We start from the raw sequence: 20,598 nt of genomic DNA, 5'->3' as shown, positions 1-20,598 counted from the left end.
ACCTTGCAGCTGCACAAACCTATCCAGAATCATGAAGAAAGTGAACATGTTACTGTATGAGAAGGATTTTGTTACAGTTTTGGTTTCTTCTAGCAAAGCAAAAAGATCAGCTCATTGCATTAAGCTGACATTCCTCTTCCTATGCTTCCTCATCTCCCTGTGCTTCTGTTAGCCATAGCTTCCCCTTATAAAGTCCCTCTTATTTTGCCAGTCAGGGGATTGCTGATCAGGGGTATACATCTGAGGTGGGTATGAGATGTATCTACTTGGTGTGAGAGTGTTAGTGAGGAGGCTGTCAGACATTAAAATAGGATAGCAAGGCCATCTGTGCACTTACGGATTTATAAAATGAAACCCAAAACTATTAGCTAAGAATATAACACTTTTATCATAAAAATGAAGGAGAGAGGAGGACTGAGGGTTAGGGACTGGATTGCTTTGGCAGGAAGAGGAGTCAGGGAACTTGAGGGGAAAACACTAGGCGTGTGCGAAACAGCAAGTATTTGCTTCAGATTCAGATTCAGCCAATTTGGAGGGACAGTGACTTGATTCGGTGATTCAAATCACTGTCCTGATTTGATTCAGTCAATTCGGATTCGGAGACTTGGCGCCAATTCAGAGATTTGGACATAGACTATAATGGGGAATCGTTAAAATACCTATAACTTTGTCCTTTTTTTTGCAGATTTGGATGAAACCAGCAGGGATGGTAGCCCCTTCTGAGGGCACGAAGTCTGCCAAGTTACAAGGAGATAAGTGTAGGGGTTTCTGTGAAAGTGCGCCTCAAACTGTTGAAAGCAAAACTTGTATCACTTGTATGAATTAAGGCAGAGTGGGATCAATACAGCAGGGATGGTAGATCAGAGTCACTGGCCAGTTACAGATGTCAATATTAGAGCAGTCTTTCCCCACTCTCAGCCTTTTCCATGTATGGAAGATCACCCCATCCCTCTCCCTCTTCTCAGTTTGTTTGCTACAAGCCTTCCGAATCTCTCTGAATTGATTCAGAGGCTTCTGATTCGATTCAGACCTTTTAATGGGTCTCCTGATTCGATTTGGATCTGGAGATTCAGCCGCCAAATCAGGTCGAATCTCCTCTGAATCGAAACAGCTACCGAAGCTTCACACAGCCCTAGAAAACACACACAACTTTCCTTCTCAAGTGTTAAGGGTGCAGGTAGGAGATGACTATTTTAGTCAGACATCCCCATCCCTAATAAAACAGTGGGCTATTACAGATAGTTTCATTTTCTATGGGGAATTTAACTGGACTGAATGCACAGTCAGTTCTCTATATTTCTAAAGTTTATTTGATTTTATATTCATGTCAAGAAGCGCTAAGCCCTGTCTGAATACCAGGCTTCCCAAGAGCTGTTTTCAATGATACCTTATGGTTCCATAATCTTCCAATTGAAGTACCCCACATACTTTCTTCACCTCTTGTGCAGACTTCCTACCTCTCCTTTTGAGTGTGAATTTCCTTCAGTAGGTCCTGATGCTCCCTCAGCAACTGTTCTGCAGAGGTCACGTCCACACCCATCTCCTCGCTGCTCAACTTCTCCCTAACACAATCTGCCCAAAGGAGGAGTCTGCGACTGTCTTGCAGGAAGGCCTGTTGTTTTTGCGCTAGCTCCAGGGTGGTATCCTTCTCCTCGTTCTGTAACTTGAGGTTTGCCAGTAGTCTCTCCATGGTCTCCACCTGATTTGTGATAGCCCTGCTCTCTGCCGGGTTGGTATCCTTAATCCTATGCAAAGAAACCAAACATACATTCTTGACTTAGCTTCACAGATATCCGTAGAGGTTTAGAGCTTGATCCAACTTGCACTGAAATCAATGGGATTGGGTTGTTACTGATTTTCCCAGAAGAAAAGGTCAGGTAGAGCACCTAGTTTTCCTCACAAGCAATAAGCAGAGCAAGCCACAGGGATATGACCATAGAGAGAAACAAAAAAAACATGTCTGGTTAAGAGACTTTACAGGCATTGCTTGTTCCTTTCGTTGCTGAGGAGCAAAATCACTTTTTTAATTCTCTCCCCCTTTTTAGGATCTAGAAAATTTAATTTTAACAGATCATGTGAAGAAAGTGATTACTTTGCCTCAAAGAGATAATTATGCAGTGGCAATAATCTGATTCCTTGCATAGCCCAGTTTGGCTTTGATGCCCTTTCTCAGCCTATACTGACTTCATGGTTGCTTCAAATGACCTATGATCAGTTTAGAACCAAGATGCTCTTTCTGCCAGAACATATAAATAGGGCCATTTACTGCTTTGAAGCAGTAGAGGTAGTGGTGGTAGACTTTGCAACCCATGCTTCATTTCAAATATCATAATCAATATAGAGTAGATTTGCTACCAAATTGCTCATCTCAATGGCCTGCTTTGACCTTCTGGATAGAAGCAGGAAGGGCCTCACAGAATGGAACGGTTTGGGTTTTAAGGAGTACTGCATTGTGAAAATACAGAGTTTTTTTAATAAAAAGTTTAAAACCAGAATTTAAACATACACAATGCTGAATAGTTTAATTCTCTGTCCTCCTTTTTCCCTCCACCCTGTGCCTCTCAAGGATGTTCCATTTTGGGGACTGCATGGTACCTGGTTCAGAATATAGGTAACTCAAAATAGGATGTATTAGTTCTGGTTCATGCCCCTGCTGCTTGAACTGAAGTATGACCAGAAAATAAAGGGCCCTAGATTTCAATAATTCTCACTGCAGAAAACAAAATACAGTACAGGTGTGGTATGTGTGGATCATTCATTATACACCAGTTTCCTCTATAGATACTGAGGATTCAAGGTGTAGGTGTACACCTTGATTCACCCTAACCTTGATACATGAAGATTTTTCCTATTCTATTTTGATATATGATTTCCCCCACTGGAGGCAAATTTAAAGCCCACCTCCCTAGAAATTCCTCTAGTTCTTCCCAGGATAGAAGATCTTATTAAAAGAGAAAAAGAAACAGTGATTGCAGCCAGATAGGGAGAACAAGTTAGCAGTGGAAGCTGATCTGTGGCAAGTCTATATCCGGCTTTAAAAAACCCAACCAGCCTGCCCTCAAGAATTTGATTAGATGACTAGGAAAGAATACGGAAACAAAAAGTGGATTCCTTACTTTTTAGCCACATTCTTCAAGTATTCGATTTTCCTCTCCAGCACTAGAATTTCCATCTTAAATGAAGACAGCTTGCGCCTATCTGCCTCTGCTGCAGCAGGTGTGTTTCCTGGGTCCAAGTTCTTGAGGTAGCCCAGCTTGTCTTGCAGCAGTACTTTGGTACTCTGGCAGTCTTGGAGGAATGTCCTCACATCAGCCACTTCAATCAGCTCTGAACCCTTTTCCTCCTTGAGTGTTTCCAGGAGCGCCCACCTAGAAATGACATAATAGCTACTTCACCTGTATCTACACCAGAAGTTCTTAAACTTTCTAGCTTCAAGGCACCCCTCCTTAATGTTTCTGAATTTCACAGCCCTCAGTTGAGAATCACTGAGCTAGAATCTAAATTCAGAAAAAAAAGATATGAAGGGGACCCTTGAGGCTAAGAAAAAGTTGAGAATCACCGATTTAGCTGGTGTTACTTAAGGGTGGCTGGGAAAAGACCTCATCCTGTCAGACCCTGCTTTTTCCATTGTCTTCTCTACCCCAGTCTTCCCTTTCACTGAGGCTGCTTATGTGAAACCTCACACTTTAATGACTGCCTCCGTGACCCTCCTGCTGGGACTGGGAGTATGAGAGAAGCAGAGGGGACGAGCGGGGCTGCAATATGTGGCTCTAGTCCCACATCTGCCCATCTGTCTGCCTGCAGCAGAGCCTGCTGCTGGAGCATGGGGGTAGCTGCCACAGAGGCTGCAGTGGCAGCTGTCCTCATAAAAGCAGCTGCAGGCATTGTTGAGATAACTTGGGCAAACGCTGTGTGCCAGACAGGGGAAGAAGGAGAGCATTTACCTGCTCACATAGGAGCCAGGCAGTGCGGTGCCCTTAAGGTATGGGGTGCCATGTCAACCCACCTGAGAAACACTGATCTAAACATTGAAATGACTGGCTTCCACCTGTCAGAAAATGATTAGTTTTCTACTGTTTTACTGCATAACTCATAGTTCACTGACTTTCAAAATCACTTATGGCAAAATTAATTCCTGAGTGGGGTTCTAGGGTAGCACATATGGTCTACCACTGTCTACTCTCTTATGCTAATATCTTCAAAATAGGGATTCATTGTGATCTAAAGCGTGTACAGAACTAGACCTTACCCTCTGCACAAAAGCTAATTTTACTTCTTACAAGGCACACCCCATTCCATTGGCTAGTGTCATTAGGCTGACACTATGAAAACAAACAAAATAACAAGTATTGGTACAAGAGCCAAATGCTGCCTTGAAACGTTTGTCCTTGAGAAGCTGTATGGTGCCAAAAGACCAGTTAAAAACTGACACTGAACATGTTTTACACGATTGAAAGTTTTTTAAAACACCTATTCTTTTCAAATATGGATGATTTTAGAGAACTTGCTAAGTCCTCAAGCTGGATGTTCAAGTCAGTGCATAGCTGTGCAACACAGACAAAGCCAATGGCAATTTGAACTGCCCATTGTGACATTTGGGTATTTCCATAGAGTGCTTGTCTTTGTAAAGTGGAGTCACAGTGTGAGTGAATATGGTTATATCTCAAAACCTGAGCGTATCTCAAATTCCGAAGCAGAGTTTACTCACTGTTTTCCATTTATTCAGGCCAAGGTCCAAAGGGATGAGGAGGGTGAAAGGAGCCTCCTTTTTTGTTTCCAATGTAAGGGCCAGGCACTTAGGCATCACATCCCCTATGCTGCACTGATGCAGCCTGCACCCCCACCCCCCTCCACTCATTCATTTGCTTCTTGAAGTTCTAGAAGATATGGCATCTTAAATCCTGTTTTATCCTATAAGGACCCATGAGGAAACTTTTCCACTGGATCATAAACAACAACCCCCTTCAAATTCAAGGAGCATCCCTACCCCTGACAAAAGGGAAACTATGAGCTAACACTAGGGTTTTGTAATTTGTATATTTTCCCCATACCCCAGCCAATAGTTGTTGGGACTATAAGGCCCAGTTTCCAATCAGAACAGAATGGTCCCAGCCCTACTTAGGCCCTGAAACTGGCATCCAAGGGAGCAAAAAGGGCATGTGTGTGGCTGAGCAATGTCTGATCTGAATGTCCAATGTGCAAGAGTCCAGTTCCCTACTACAGCTAGTCACATGAAAAGGGTGTTCCTTCATACCCATGGAAACTGGGTGTTCTAGTATTTAACTAGTAGTTGAAGACAGAGGAAAGACTTTTAATTAAAATTATCTTAATGCTGCAGGTCCCAGCTGGGGGCCTTGCTTATTGATCGTTTCCCTATTATTCTAATCTTGCTAAAATACCTCCAGTAGCTATGATGCAGAGAGCTCCAGGGGCTTTGATTCTGCCATTTTTGATGCAGGGCTCTATTTAGAATCTCTCTTATTGGTAAAGGCTGATCTGGTGAATTAACATAAACCACGATGCCACAAGCAATTGTTCATTAAAAAAAACCCAAACCCTTTTCAGGTTTCAGATTAATTTTGTGTGCCAAAGCCCAGCAGTCTAGTACTTTTTCCGGTGAAGCTTAGACAGGGCATAACATTTCATTAAAGGCTGATTCCCCTTTTGCCAGTAGTGCCTTTACCTCCTATTGATCTCTATCAGCTGAACATGGATGTCATTTTTTTTGATGGGACTGTTGTTTGCAAGCTTATCTGCTTGGAATTTGATCTTTTCCATTTGGCTTTTTCCAGCAGCCAGTTCCATTAAGAAGCTCTAAAACAAAACACATATTGGGGGATTAAACTTGACAGTCACTATCACTGTGCATATAATGACCTGTCTTATCCACTCATCTTCTATTTTTGTGTCAAATATGCTTTTAAAAGCCATTTAATGCCCCTCTATTCATTTATTCATCTTTCCCCTTAGACCATATGTCCTACTCCTGCATATGTGATATATTTATGCCCAGTAGGATGCACACAACCCACCCCATCCTCAGGTGGACACACTTATTCTGCTATGAGACTAGATATTTCAGTCTAACTTAACCCTACCCCTGGGATATAAACTTAAAAATAAACATAGAGTAGGATAAGAGTGTTTACAATGGGAATTTATCCTGGTTTAAAGATATTAACTTCAACTTACACATTAGTTTACACTGAAGAAGTTTCCAGTGTAGACAAGGCCTAAAGATCAACATTCAATTGCAGTGTAAGCCATTTTGGACACTTGCACTTAACAGGGAAATCCATTAAAATTCTGCAAATCCTATTGATTTCATTATTATAAAAAACGATTAAATCATTTAAAGCCTGCTGGCTAGCTTGCAATGAAACTGCTTGTTACTTAATGAGGTGTGCTCAGCATATGCCTAGCTGTTTGCATCTCATTAGGAGAGCTGGCAAATGCAGTCAATTAAGCTGTCTGCCCCCATGTCTGTACTGTGCAGCTGTGTCTATGTAACAGTTGCAGCAGGAGGCCATTACACAGAAAAAGTAGTCAGCCTCAGGGCTTGTCCAATTAGCTGGCCACAGTGCATGCTGGGACATTTTCTGGCTGCCAACAAGCCACTATAGGCAACTTAGACTATAACAAGAAAACGAGTAAAATAAACTCCTTTTGAGATCTTTCCTCACCTATCTTTTTTCTCTAGTACTCAGTGTTTTACAAGGTACTCATGGTGAACAGGGACAAGTGTACCTGATATTTCTGCTGCATGACCTCCACATTGTCTGCTTCAGGTTGAAGGGTCCGGAAAACATTCTCTTTATCTTCCATCCATGACTGAAACTCTTCACAGGAGCTGTAGAAGCAGTATAATCGGATCATCTCTTCCAGAGCTTTCTTTCTGTTCTGTAAAGAATTTGGGGATTTGAATATTGTTGGAATGACCACCAGGACCTTTTGTAGAAAAGAAGATTCCCACTTCTAAAAAGACTAATGCATACAGACTAACACAGCAACTTAGTGGAGGTTCTTCTGGCTAACATACATGGGCCACATCTACACAAGGCTATGATTGTGCAGTTGTTACTGTGTAGTCATTTAGTACATGCATACACAAGTACTAAATGACTGCGCAATAACCAGTGTTACTGCACAGTAGCATCCCCAAAAAGCTTTTTGGTGATGCTGACTGTGCAGTATTCATAGATTTCATAGACATTACGGCTGGAAGGGACCTCGGAAGATCATCGAGTCCAGCCCCCTGCCCAAAGGGCAGGAAGTCAGCCGGGTTCATAGGATCCCAGCAAGATGAGCATCCAGTTTGCTCTTGAAGCTGTTCAATGTAGGCGCTTGAACCACCTCCGGTGGCAGGCTGTTCCAGACCTTGGGGGCTCGGACAGTAAAGAAATTCTTCCTTATGTCCAGCCTGAAACGGTCTTGTAGTAGTTTATGACCATTCGACCTAGTCGTCATCCCTTGGGGCGCTCTGGTGAACAAACGTTCCCCCAGATATTGGTGGTCACCCCTGATAAACTTGTAGGTGGCCATCAGATCACCCCTGAGCCTGCGCTTTTCCAGGCTAAAGAGCCCCAGGGCTCTCAGCCTGTCATCGTAGGGTCTGCTTCCCTGACCTCTGATCATGCACGTGGCTCTTCTCTGGACTCTCTCAAGCTTCTCCACATCCTTTTTGAATTGTGGAGCCCAAAACTGGACACAGTACTTCAGCTACGGCCTCACTAAGGCCGAGTACAAGGGGAGAATGACGTCCCGGGATTTGCTTGAGAAGTATCTATGGATGCAAGCCAGCGTTTTGGTCGCTTTACTAGCCGCAGCATCGCACTGCAGGCTCATGTTCACTGCTCAGTAGCTCATTACTACTGTGCAGTAGCTTTGCATCACACTTCATGCCATGCAATGCTACTGCACAATAGTAATGAGCTACTGAGCAGTCAGTGTCTTGTGTAGATGCAGCCACAGAATACAATTTTGAACCTAAAATCTAGACTACTTCCTAGGGAATTTGTGGTTAGAGACTTGATACGCACACCACTTGGTGAACAGAAAGGTAATGGTGGTATGTGTTGGATAAATTGAAGTTCAGAGCTAGTGTTACAAATGAAACTTTACATCTTTACTCTCAAGCATGTATTCAAAGCCTGGTTTCAGGCAAGACCAGACTCTAAAGCTCTATCTGGTGCTCATACAGCAGGCACTTAAGCAGGACCCCAGGAAGACTGAGAAAGTGGGAAAGTAAAAGGAAAAACAGTAAGCTTATTGATTAATATTTCCAGTTTCCATCATTACAATCCAAAGACTCTGTGTTTATTTTGTGTATTGTCAAGCCTATAGCAGGAAAACTCCAGTAAAACCAAAGAAATGCAAAAGAACCTTCTTCCTAAAATGTATAAGAACTAGGAAGGAGATGGGAAGGTAACTGAAATAACTGTGTGGGGCTCATTTAATGAAGGAAGAACTCGACTGGACTAAAATGAACCAATATATGAACCAAAATGTGGCTTCATTCAAAGTTTAAACAACATGCTTAACCCTTCTGAGACTCACCCATAATTAGTTGCACTCCTCTTTTTAACCTGCCAATACTGGAAAAGCATTGCATGATTTCAAATAATCAATAATCTTTTCAGTGGTTGCACAGTTCAGCATTGCAGTACATTGACCGAGCTAAGTAAGGGAAGTGATCTAACACCTACCCACACTTTGCTGAACTCAACTATTAATCTTTAAGAAGGACTACGCAAGCACAAAGTACTGAGAGCTGTACTATACCTCAGCCATCATCTGAAGGTTTTCATAAAGCCAGTCAATTCTATTTTGGGTCCTCCAAATATTATCTGCAATGAAGTGATGATCTGGGTCAGGCGCACTAGACAATGGAGTTTTAGGGATACCCAAGTAGCCAGATGGCATCTTAGCAATCCTCTCATTTTGGGTACTTGGGACCTGAATTTTTGCCACCTGTTAAAGCAAAATTCAACATAATTAGATTTGTAACATTACATTCAAAATGCTCTGCACAGTATTTTGTAAATACACCCCTAACTATAAGAAGGTGAAGCTTTTCATGTAACATTTTCCTGGGGATAAAAAACACAGAATCAGGGAAATTTCATGAAAACCTATGGGAACACCCTCCCCCCGCCCCCCCCCAACTTTCTACTGGAAGAGTCCCAGTTAGATATATAATTAAAAGGCAAAATGATAAGCGTGACATATCGACATACCGCAGATGGAGCTTCCTTTGCTACAGCATTGGCCTGCTCTTTCAGACGCCTCATCTCTAAGCCATAGGCTGTGATCTCTTTCTCCAGCCGCATATGGCGGTGCAGCAAAGCTTCTGCACTGAACTCATCCTTCCCATAATCCTTGCTGTCCAGGAGTGGCTGTCGTTCCCGTAGCCATGACTCTGCTTCATCAATATCCGCAAAGTACTGAATGGGACACAGGTGAGGGGAATATTTAATTCCGTTACCATAAGAGATTCACAGCTTCAAATCCCTCCCATTTGGCAAAGGATCAGTGGGCAGAAACTATATCAACTATATAAACATAACATTAATTATAATGCGTGCTGTGGTTATGTAAGCAGTGTGGCAGAATGTCACCTCTGTCTCTCCCCAAAAACTCTGCTATGAGACAATTTGGTTAACATGATCACTGCAAAGGGCAGACATCCCATGGGCTCTTTAGGTAATCCTGAGTTGTAATCTGAGCTGGACACATTCCTGAGGGAGGGGGGAAACCTGCTTCCTCTGCCTACGTGACTGGCATCATATACCTGGGTGAGGGGCTTAGTCTCCCTATTGTTCTAAGCAATGCCAGTCTACCCAGCAACCAGTGATGCATTTCAAATTGGTTGGCTGGCAGGCAACAGGTGCTGGCTTCCATTGGACCAGGTAAAGGAAGTCATAAAGTCTATATAAATTAAGGACTACCGAGGAGGAGGTGCAGTAGCCATGATGAGAATTCAGAGAGAGAGAAGCTGGACCATCTGAAACTTGCTCTCTCTCTTGAAACTCATAATCAATGAACTGCTTGCCTCCAGAGGGAATCTCCACCTGCCTCTGGATGATGCTCGTGAGTAAACTGCCTGAGATCTAACTAGATATATAGCTTTCAGTAACTCAGATGCATGTTCAAAGGCTACCCAGCCACCCAGTTTGCTCTATGGGATTTCTCTGATATTGTTCTACCCTGTACCCTATTCCAAAACTACTCCTTGTAACTAGTAAAGTTCTCCTTTGTCTCCATGGGAGACTTATTGGGAGTGGGTCTAGATTACTCTGGAAATATTTTACAGTTTCAACAACAAGGATATTTTCCCACAAAGGTTAATAATTATTCCCCTTTGAGGCTACAGAGTAAAGTTGCATCTAATAAGAGCAACCTTCATAGATTGTACCCAATTTCTCCCATAGATTGCAGTCTGATTATATTTGTAAAAGAAATTATGTTATAGAACAAATTTATTTTAACAAAAAAGGGAGGTAAGCAGTTTGTAAGTGGGTGATGAAAATCAAAATAGGATTAAACCTGTTAGAACCACGGAATAATTCAGTGTTTGTTAAACAATACAAAAAAAAGTGTTTAGGAAAGAAATGTTTACATTTATGCTGAAATGTGACAAAGAATGGAACGTTCAGGAAAAGTACAATTAAAATGACTGTAGTAGTTGAAAGAGCATAGTGTCATTGGTAAATGCTGATTTTATAATTGCTCTGTGCATGCATTTGAGTGTATTCACATCTTTAATTGAGAGAGAGAGAAAGATCAAAATCCCAGCTTCACAAACTTTCCATACGCTAGGAAACTTCTGCTCAGGATCTCAGCTTTGTGGCCTGAGACTATTTGTTACTTCTGTTGGAGATTTCTAGAGAGAAATATTAGTTAGACATCTACTCGTGCTTAGTACCTAGTTGCTACCTCTGTCTTTGAAAATCTCCTCACATGTGGTTCAGCTTAGGCCTTTTACTTCTTATGTGTTGTCTATCTAGTGTGCTACCTGAGCTACAGACTCACTCTGAAGATGCAGCCATTCAGGGAAGCTAACAATGTGACCAACCCCAATAGAACAATGCCAGGCAAAGTAAGTTCTCCAGTGCTGACTCAGATATATAAACACAGCAGGCAAAACCCTAAGGTACCATTAAATCTCTCTTGGAGATTTAATCCCATCTGTAAAACAGAAACATTCGTGTTTCATCAGTATAAATCACTAGATGGGAACAGATTACCTGCCAATCAGAAAGCAAACAACTCCCCCAAATTCACTTAAGAGAAAGATATTCCTAATTAACCATTATCAGCATCTTTCATGGCCCAATGGTATGAATACTAGGTTAGCTATTTTGTATGTGAGGAAATGTCATAGGTTTTGGTCTGGGATTGATCCTCCTGTTTTTCTACAGACGAATGTCAGACAGTCACCCTCATTCACAGAGCTGATGATGAGATATAAGCAATTATTTCAGCTATTTTCATTTAGCATTTCTGAGAGAATGGTCAGCGTATGTACTGCCTTCTATGGACTGGCTCTCAAAAGAGATGAGTCTGATGATCTCAAATACCAGGGGCCTGGGTTTTCAAAGTTTCTAGGCTGACTACTGCAAAACAGCTGCCAACCATGGAGTCTCTATCACATAATTATGAAAAGGGCTAAGGAAGGCAAAGCATAGATTTTAGGCCTTAGAGAACATTTTACAGCAGTTACAGACAAACAGAAATCAGCAGTTTTGATACATAGCTGGTCATAGGTCATGTGATCTGACAGTTACCTTCTTCACTTGAGCAAAAATCACTGTTTCCAGTTCCTTGATGCACATCTTACAAAACCTCCTGGGTAGCAGCACAAGCAGAAATGGAACAAATCTATCTTCTCCCTCTAATCAAATGCAAGAACTGTAGAATTTACCTGTTTGATGAGAGCAGCTGCTTGCAAACGGATTTTGCGGTTTGCCACCTCATCCTGGAACTGTTGCCACAGGTTTTGGAGGCTGTCTGTCTGCTTCTGAATAGCTGTCCGTCGTGAAGGGTTCCTTTGACTTAGCTCCCAGCCTTTCCTCATTACATTGGAACAAATCACTTTGTGGGAGTTGCATTCAGTTTCTAGAGCCTGTTGAATGGAGTGATAGCATAGAGAATGGTGCTGACATACAAACACAAGGGACTTGTCTCAGCTGAGAGTTTTGACTTGGTCCAACTGCCAGTATCTTGGTCAACTATTATTGAAGTAACATTTGTAAGAATTTTGTTTTCACAATGCTCCTTCATTCACAACCAGCAACTTTTCCTGTGAGCTCTTACTTCCCCACCCCACTTCCTTTCAGTCTTTCAGCATTATTCTACTGATAGCCAGGAAGTTACAACCATTTCTGTTCCAGCAGGAGCATAGTTGACCTGATCTCCTCTGGGGGTGAGGCTTATCATTAACTACCTAGGCCATTTTACATCTTTTAGTACTCACTTTCTCTCTCTCTCAGACATCTCTCCCCCACCCTTAGAGATACACAACTCTCTCTGGAGATCTTGTGCTTGTGGCTGTGCTATCATGCTTTTACTCTTGATAATCTAGTTTAAAAATCAGCACTCATGCAAGAAATTCCCATTTAAATGATCTCACTGTCTTCTTATGTCTTCAGATCTGTTTGTCACAGTGCTTCCTATTTAGCAACCAGATGGATGTTCGCAAGAGTAAACTTTTGTCCCCAACCAAATCCAACACCACAAGAGACTTGATAGCAGATTCTACATGCTATGCTAGATACTCCCATTCTATTTTACTGTATCATTCTTATCTTATTCCTCTTCACTTCCTTTTTTCCTAGGGGTGACTGGTGCCTCCTGAGTCTTGGGGGGACGACACAATTTGTGGGCGGGCCAAAAGCCCCATATTTACTCCTATACTTCTGTGCTATGGCTTAGTGCCCACCAACAGGCTGCCAAGCCCGTGTGGCAAAAAAACTGCCCCATCATGAGCAGTGCTGAGTCAGGGACCAATCTAAGGGGGGCATGTGCCCCCTCTACCACTTGCCTGTGTTTTATCCACTCATCCATCTACTCAATTTGGGGGAGGATGAATGGATAAGAAACACCTCTTTCTCTCATCCATCCAAGTGGGCTAATGAGTAACACATGGTTCTTCACTGTGCTAATTCACAAATCCACAATCCCAATTTAAATCCTGGGCTGCCCCACAAACAGGGAAGGATCCCTTTGCTGCAGGTTTTTTCTGCTTCCACAAGCTGGCCTGAGCCCTTGAAACAAGAGAAATGTTACTGAATTCTTTAATGAATGCATTTACTACAAAATTAAAGGAAAAGAACAAGATATATTATGAGAAAAACTAGATTTAATATCAACAACAGACACCAATAACAAAGTAGATACCTTATGCTTTTGAATGGAGGCTGTGATCTGACTCGGATCTCGTCCTAATGCAGCTGTTCTCACTAGCTGGCATTTCTCAGAGATCCACAACTCTTCCTCCTTGCAGTCATGAAAAAATTCAAAAAGCTTCAAAGCCTCCTCCAGCTGAGATTGTCTAATACAGAAAACAAGCAGTCAATACCAGAATACTAGGTCGCATATGGAAATGGCGAACGAGGTAATCAAATGCCTTTAACACAGAGTTTCTGTGGCCCTCCTAATGACTGTGGCACAATGACAAAGTGGTTAAGGCATTTTACTATGGATTGAGAGGGGTTTGTTCAAGCCTTGAATTGAATATAGACTGAAGACTGCCTTTGGTAACTCAGTTGTGAGTAGGTGCCTGGTCATCAAAGGCACAGAGGTGCCAGTCTGTGATGCTAGCCACTAGAATGCCTTAACTGTGGTACCTGATGAGCCACTTAGGTTTGGTATGGACCTTGGATTCTAACTCCAGGACATGGTTTAGTCTATTAGTGGAGCAACATGAGACAGCCAAAACTAAATTCCTCTTTAGCCTAAGGAATCGGCCGTAGTTTGATTGATTGTAAGGCTAGAAGGGACCTCAGAAGATCATTGGGTCCAGTCCTCTGCACCAGGCAGGAAAGGCAACTGGGGTCAGGTGACCCCAGCAAGGTGACCGTCCAGTCTCCTCTTGAAGATTTCAAAGGTAGGTGATTACACTACATCTGGAGGGAGTTTATTCCACAGTCTGGACATCCTGACTGTGAAGAAGTTTTTCCTAATGTTGAGCCTGAAACAGTCTTCCAAGAGTTTGTGGCAAGTACTCCTGGTTTTCCCCAAGAGTGCCCTGATGAACAGTTGTTCACCGAGCCCTTGATGTTCTCCTCTGATGTAGCGGTAAGCTGCTACACCAGGTCCCCTCTCAGCTTTCTCTTTTTTCAGGCTGAAGAGTCCCAGGTCCCTCAGCCTATCCTTGTATGGCTTGCCGTGTGAGTCTCTAATCATACTGGTGGCCCTTCTCTGGACTCTCTCAAGCTTTACCATGTCCTTGTTAAAGTGTGGCACCCAGAACTGGATGCAGTACTCCAGCTGTGGTCTTACCAATTCTGAGTAGAACAGAAGAATTACTTCCTTGGTTTTGCTAGAGATGCATCAATTTGATGCATGCCAGAATAATATTTGCCCTGATGGCAACAGTGTCACACTGCTGACTCATTTTCATACTGTGGTCAATTATTACCCTGAGGTCCCTTTCATTCATGGTGCTGGTCAGTTTGGCAACACCAAGCCTGTAGGTGTGCAGGGGATTGTTCATCCCCAGGTGGAGCACTTCACATTTCTTGATGTTGAACTTCATCTGGTTTTGATCCGCCCAACTTGCAAACCTGTCTAGGTCCGCCTGTATCTGTAGCCTTCCTTCAAGCATGACCATGCTTTCCCATAACTTGGTGTTGTCTGTGAACTTGGCCAGTGAGCTCTTTATCCCCACATCCAAAACATTGATAAAGATGTAGAAAAACACTGGACCGAGCACCAACCCCTGAGGAACACCGCTGGCCACTTTTCACCAGGACGACACAGATCCGTTCATTAGAACTGTCTGGGTCCTACCCCGCAGCCAGCTTCCTACTCACAATCTTCCAATTTTTCTCATGAGAATATTGTGGGATACCAGATCAAAGGCTTTTTGGAAGTCAAGGTATACAATGTCAACCTCCTCTCTCTTATCCAGGTGGCAAGTTACCTGATCGTAAAAGGAGATGAGGTTGGTAAAACAAGACCTGCCAACAACAAAGCCATGCTGGCTGTCATTTGGAATCCTACCTTCTGCAAGTCTATTGCACACCGACTCCTTAATGAATTTTTCTATATCAAGCTCAAGTCACATATCATAGAGAAGTAGGACTGAAAGGGACCTTTAGAAGTCATCTAGTCCAACCCCCTGCCTGAGGGAGGATCATCCTTATCCAAACTATCCTATGAAAACCAGAATCTAACCTCTACATAAGACTAACAGCAACCCTGACACAACACACACCTAACAGCCTAATCTGCCACAAGTGAAGCAGAGAAACCACAGTAGTCTGCTTCTATGTCCTGCTTCTATGAAATATTGTCAATTTATGCTCAAGAGATCTTGGATAGAAGGCCACTCCCCTCACTAAAGAGGAAGGCAACAACCTCTGCAATCTGTACCAATCTGACCATGACGTAAAATTCCTTCCTGATCCGAAATATGGGGACCATTCTGACCTTGAGTGGAGGGACAAGACCATCTAGCCAGCAACCTCCAGAGGGCTTTGGTCTCAGCAAGAGCCCAACACACCCTGGTCAAAGGCCCCAGCCATAGCTATAGCCAACACCCAATGCCTCTGAGTACATCTAGCAGAAAGGGTGGGTTGAGGCAACCTGCAGTTTGGAATGTATATTGAGACTGAAGTCCCTTCCTAGACTACAAAAAAGGCAGTCTCTTAGAGTCAGCACCAAACATTGCTGAGATACTTGGATTGGTTCTGCTGTCCTTTTATAAGTGGACAAATAAATTCTGGTGCTCTTGTTCCCTCAGTTATAAAAGGGTGACCACCATCCTAAACAGAAAGACTGGAGCCATAAGGATAGCTCTACCGAGATTTGCTGAGAGCCACAAGGGCTTGGTACTGCTGACCGAGCATCATAATTTTGGCATGAAGCACATCTGACTTGACTGCTTTTGCTTTGGCTTTAGTGACCACTGCTGTACTTTCTGCGATGAATTTCACTCTGTCACCATAGGAAGAGATCTGAGAGTCAATCAAGCTGTGCCTCTGAAGCAAATCTACCACCTCCAGTAGCTGCTTCCCACAGTCTTGGGAACTCACAAGTGCCTGCAAAAAAAAGCAAGAGTTACCAGGATTAATTTTCAACCCATTTTTTTCTGTGGGCAAAACCAGTGAAAGATCTGAAGAACTGATCTAAAGACTGCAAAAATCAATGGAAGGATTCCCTTTAACTCTGACAGGAGTATTCAACTTCAGGGAGAAAAAAGCTGGTGCATGATTTGAACTATGCAGAAATACTAACTGGTTGACTGGAAGGAGATACCTTATAAACCATCTCCAAATTCAAGACATTGCCCATCATCAATTGTTTTTATGTGTTGCAATGGAAATAATATTATTTTTCAAACAAACATAAGTTTTTGTTGCCTCAGTCACTCATTGTCACATCCATATTAACAGTGCCCCCCCTATTCCTCCCTACGTGTTGCCTATGGTCAAAAGTACACATCCCAAAAGTAGGCATGCAATATTTTGATCCAATACCCACATTTAGGTGTCTAAATAAAAGGGGCATGTGTTTTTTATAAAATGCTAAGCACCTGCATTTCCCATAAACACCGCATATAAACACTTCAAACCATAGTTGTCACTGGAATATTCTCATCTCTGGCAGTTACTTATACTGGTAGTGGTCCAAATTGTATGACCAGCTCACATACTGAAGGAGGGAGGGCGATACCTGCAGTCCTTTAAGTTCCTCTGTAATTGTATCTGCTTCCCTCAGAAGTCCCAGAATTTCTTGCATTGCTCCCAGAGCATCTCTTTTCCTCTGCAGTTGCTCCAGAAGATCCTGCCATTGTTGTGAAATGTCCGCTTGCCTATAAAGACAAGAAGAAAAAGGATCAATTCATCACAAAGATTGGATATTTTAGACAACCTAGGAATAAATTTGTTGAGGCATAGAGTTTGTGGTTTTAGAGAAGCTTAGTTTTTACTCAGTTCCAGGAGCATGACTCACTTCCTCATGATTTGGTTCTTGCCATGGTAATTCTCCTGCTCAATGACAGCTGCCATTGTAGCCAAAGCTATGAAGCGTTGCTTCCTAGGCTGCGCATCAGTGACAATGGCTTCCAGTTTCTTTGTAGCAGCCTCCATTTTGTCTGCGCTGTCTGGCCAGAAGTCCTGCTTCCCAATCACCATTCTCATTTCTTTCAAATAGGACTCACGCAGGACAGCCTTCTTCCTGAACATCTGGGCCAGTTGTTCCACTCTCTGGAGCCTCAGAATCTCTTGCTGCAATGCTTTCCCCCGATTGTTCTCTGCCTTCTCCAGGATATTCCACTGTTTTTCCACATCTTGCAGCATCTTGCCATCAGGGGGAAGATATAACTGTTGATTGTTGGCTCTCTGTTTGGTTCTGATGTTGAAGAAGAGGGCTTCAATCATGCCCTTCTCTTGGTATTTGGGGGGCTTCTCCACTGTGCGGAAGGTCTTGAATCTGGCCATGAGGAGCTGCATTTCTGGTAGAGAGTTGGGGAAGTGTTGGTCATCCAGTTCTATCACCTTCTGTCTAATCCATTTCAAGAGCTCGGAGGTCATCTGCTCATACTGAGACTTCAAACCATCTATTTCCTTTAGAAAGAACACAATCTACAACAGAAATATAAAAAGTCCAGGTATATAATAAGAAGCAGGTTGAATCAGAGTATGAAAAACTGTGTAGCATACTTGTAAATTAAGTTTAATCAAGATGCAAATGAGCTGCCATAACCACAGAGAAAGTGCAATTTAAACATAGCAGGTTGCTGTGACCTTCACATTGTTATATCAGCATGGAGACAGTTATCATATTTAAGGTTAGGAGTATTCTTTCAAATCCTAGAATGACCATGCCCCCCAACTTGTTCTTAGCAAGCTTTCAGGCACAAATGGGAAGCTTGCAAAGAACAATTTTTCCAACTATTTAGTTGGCCTAATAAAAGACACACAAGGTTCCTTGGGTGAATTTGATATCTTTTATTAGACCAACCCAAATGGTTGGAGAATAGTTATTAAGCAAGCTTTCGGGTTCAAAAACCCTTCGTCAGGCTCAGGAAGCTGCAGCAGTCGGTGTGTGCTCTTCCTGGATGGAATGAAAAGTAAAGAAGCCAGGGGCTGGGCTGGGCGGGGGAGTCAGTTGCCAGGCAGATTATAATGTATCAAAAATCCAATGTCTATGTTTAGTCCCTGATCTCTAGTATCCAGCAGGTTGATGAAATGGAGCTCATAGGCTCGTCTCTGGGATGTGTTGTGTAAATTTCCCTTGAGGATCAGGACTGAGAGATTGGAGAGAGAGTGGCCCTCCTGTGAGAAATGTGCCCCCACCGGTAATTGGGTGTTTCTGTCTTTGATGGATTTCTGGTGTGCATTCATTCTGGTGTGCAGTTGTTGTCTGGTCTCTCCTACATATCTTCCATCAGGGCATTTGGTGCATTGGATGAGGTATACTACATTCCTGGAGGTGCAGCTGTAAGATCCTGGGATGCTGATGGCTCTGTTGTGGGGTGTAGTAATAGTGGGGGTGGTTGGGTTGGTCTAATAAAAGATATCAAATTCACCCAAGGAACCTTGTCTGCCTATATCCTTAGACCAACACGGCTACAACCTAAACCCCTAATAAAAGACACCACATTTACCCAAAGGACCGTGTCTGCCTATATCCTTAGACCAAAGCAGCTACAACCAACACCTATGAAACAATGAAGCTGATAATTTTGAACTAATACCAACTTCACTCATTCATTCCACTTGTGACCTGACCTGGACTGGGACCCAGACTGACTGAAGCCAAAGGTGACAATAAACCCATATTGAAACCTAGAATAAGGGTTACAAACCATTTTCTTCCATTTTTAATTATGCTGTTGTAGTTCCTTTCCATTTTATCTTCCTCATCATAATCCTACAGCTTTGTGAGACCTCTACTCCTGAAATACCCCCCAAACCCCATGACTAAGGTTCTGCTGCTTGGAAGTTCAGACAATGAAGAACACCACCCTGTATCTCTGCTGCTCTTTATGGTAACACAGAGACCATCAGTTGCAGACACTTCAGTCAGTAAGGGATGTGGAAACTAAGTAAAGGCCTCTAAGGACCAAATGTTGTGACTGATGATTGACCTTCTAGCAGAATGGGTACTTGGAAAAGAACAATGGTCCCAATGCTGGAAAAGGAGTAAAACAGCACCAACCTTTAGTGCAGGAAAAGCAGCCTGTGGCATCAGGGCTCCCTTCTGTATATTCCGCCATCGCACCCAGTTCTTGCTGAAGGATCCTAATAAGTGCATGGCTACTGAAGTGGGTGGGGGAAGGGAGATTTACCTCTCTGGATTGGTTTTCTCTTCAGTCTGGGCACCCAATTAGCCTCTGCTCTCAGGCTGCCTTGACACATTGAGACTTCCCTCCTTAACCCTATTAGTGAATTCAGAGCTGCCTATTTGAGGGGACTAAGGGCACGAAGAGATTATCAGATTCCTCATTTTATTGCTTTCTGTAATAGGGAGGAAGGAAAAGATAGGAAGGCCTATATAGGGGAAAATGGAAAGAGGAGCAGGTAACAAAAGCAGCAGCAGGGAAAGAAAATTGGGTAGAAAGTAGCATTTAACTGCAAGGAGGAAAAAAAATTGCAAAAAACCCTCCAATAAGTTCAGAAAATGCAGAGGAAAACCCAGAGAAAAAGAAAAAGAAGTTAAGTGGAACAGAAGGTAGAGAAATATTCACCCCTTAAGCTTTTTTCATTAATGTGAAAATGTGTCTTGTCTTAAGCTAAGAGTTCCTATACAGTATACACAGCGCTTTAGAAATGCCTAGCTTAAATCTGCTGGGCCTGAATGAAATCTACTGTTCTATAACAGATTCCCATTTCCAAATGATACTCCATTTTTAAAATAAGGAACAAGAAGCAGCTCTGTAACTGTGGTCTCTGCAGATTTTAACTTGAGGAGTGCATAATTCAGGGCTCATAGAGAAGAAATAGCTATGTTTTATGACAACCAGAAATATACCTTCAAGCTGAACCTCAGAGCCTTTGATGGGTCCACCCTAAACCTATTACCCAGTCTCTTCATTTAGGCCCAGTTATTGATTAATCAATCTCCAAGTCCTCCTCTCACACCTTTTCAGAGTGCAGTGCTGGTATTGATATCTAGCTCAGGATCTCCTTGTGCTTATCCCAGATTACTTAACCATGCAATCCCTCAGCTTCAAAAGCTTTCTACCATGTCACAACAAGTGAACCCCTGATTTAAATGTTTATGCTTCCCATGAGGCAGAAACATTGGTGCCACAACAGTCATCTTTTAAAAATCAGATTTTCCTAAATTCACACGCACAAATGGTAAATATTTTTGTTTACCTCATATTTTTAAAAGAGCCACCACAACATTATGGTTAGTTGGTAA

General features: G+C 42.7%; 1 protein-coding gene across 1 annotated transcript in view; it reads right to left on the bottom strand.

Moving 5' to 3' along the window:
• LOC102386698 (spectrin beta chain, non-erythrocytic 5) overlaps positions 1-20,598 on the bottom strand; it is a gene marked incomplete at its 3' end in the record, with an annotated part of 69,082 nt that overhangs the window by 27,485 nt on the left and 20,999 nt on the right. Inside the window, 12 exon segments of the mRNA XM_025216043.1 lie at positions 3-19; positions 1,458-1,745; positions 3,117-3,368; positions 5,684-5,814; positions 6,748-6,900; positions 8,782-8,970; positions 9,237-9,443; positions 11,924-12,124; positions 13,399-13,552; positions 16,027-16,265; positions 16,900-17,038; positions 17,179-17,810. Coding sequence (XP_025071828.1) covers positions 3-19; positions 1,458-1,745; positions 3,117-3,368; positions 5,684-5,814; positions 6,748-6,900; positions 8,782-8,970; positions 9,237-9,443; positions 11,924-12,124; positions 13,399-13,552; positions 16,027-16,265; positions 16,900-17,038; positions 17,179-17,810 — 2,602 coding nt within the window.

Source organism: Alligator sinensis, unplaced genomic scaffold, assembly GCF_000455745.1.
Source record: "Alligator sinensis unplaced genomic scaffold, ASM45574v1 scaffold314_1, whole genome shotgun sequence".
Classification (NCBI taxonomy): domain Eukaryota; kingdom Metazoa; phylum Chordata; order Crocodylia; family Alligatoridae; genus Alligator; species Alligator sinensis.
Note: the sequence above shows the minus strand (reverse complement) of the source record. Positions and strands in the feature narration are given on the sequence as shown.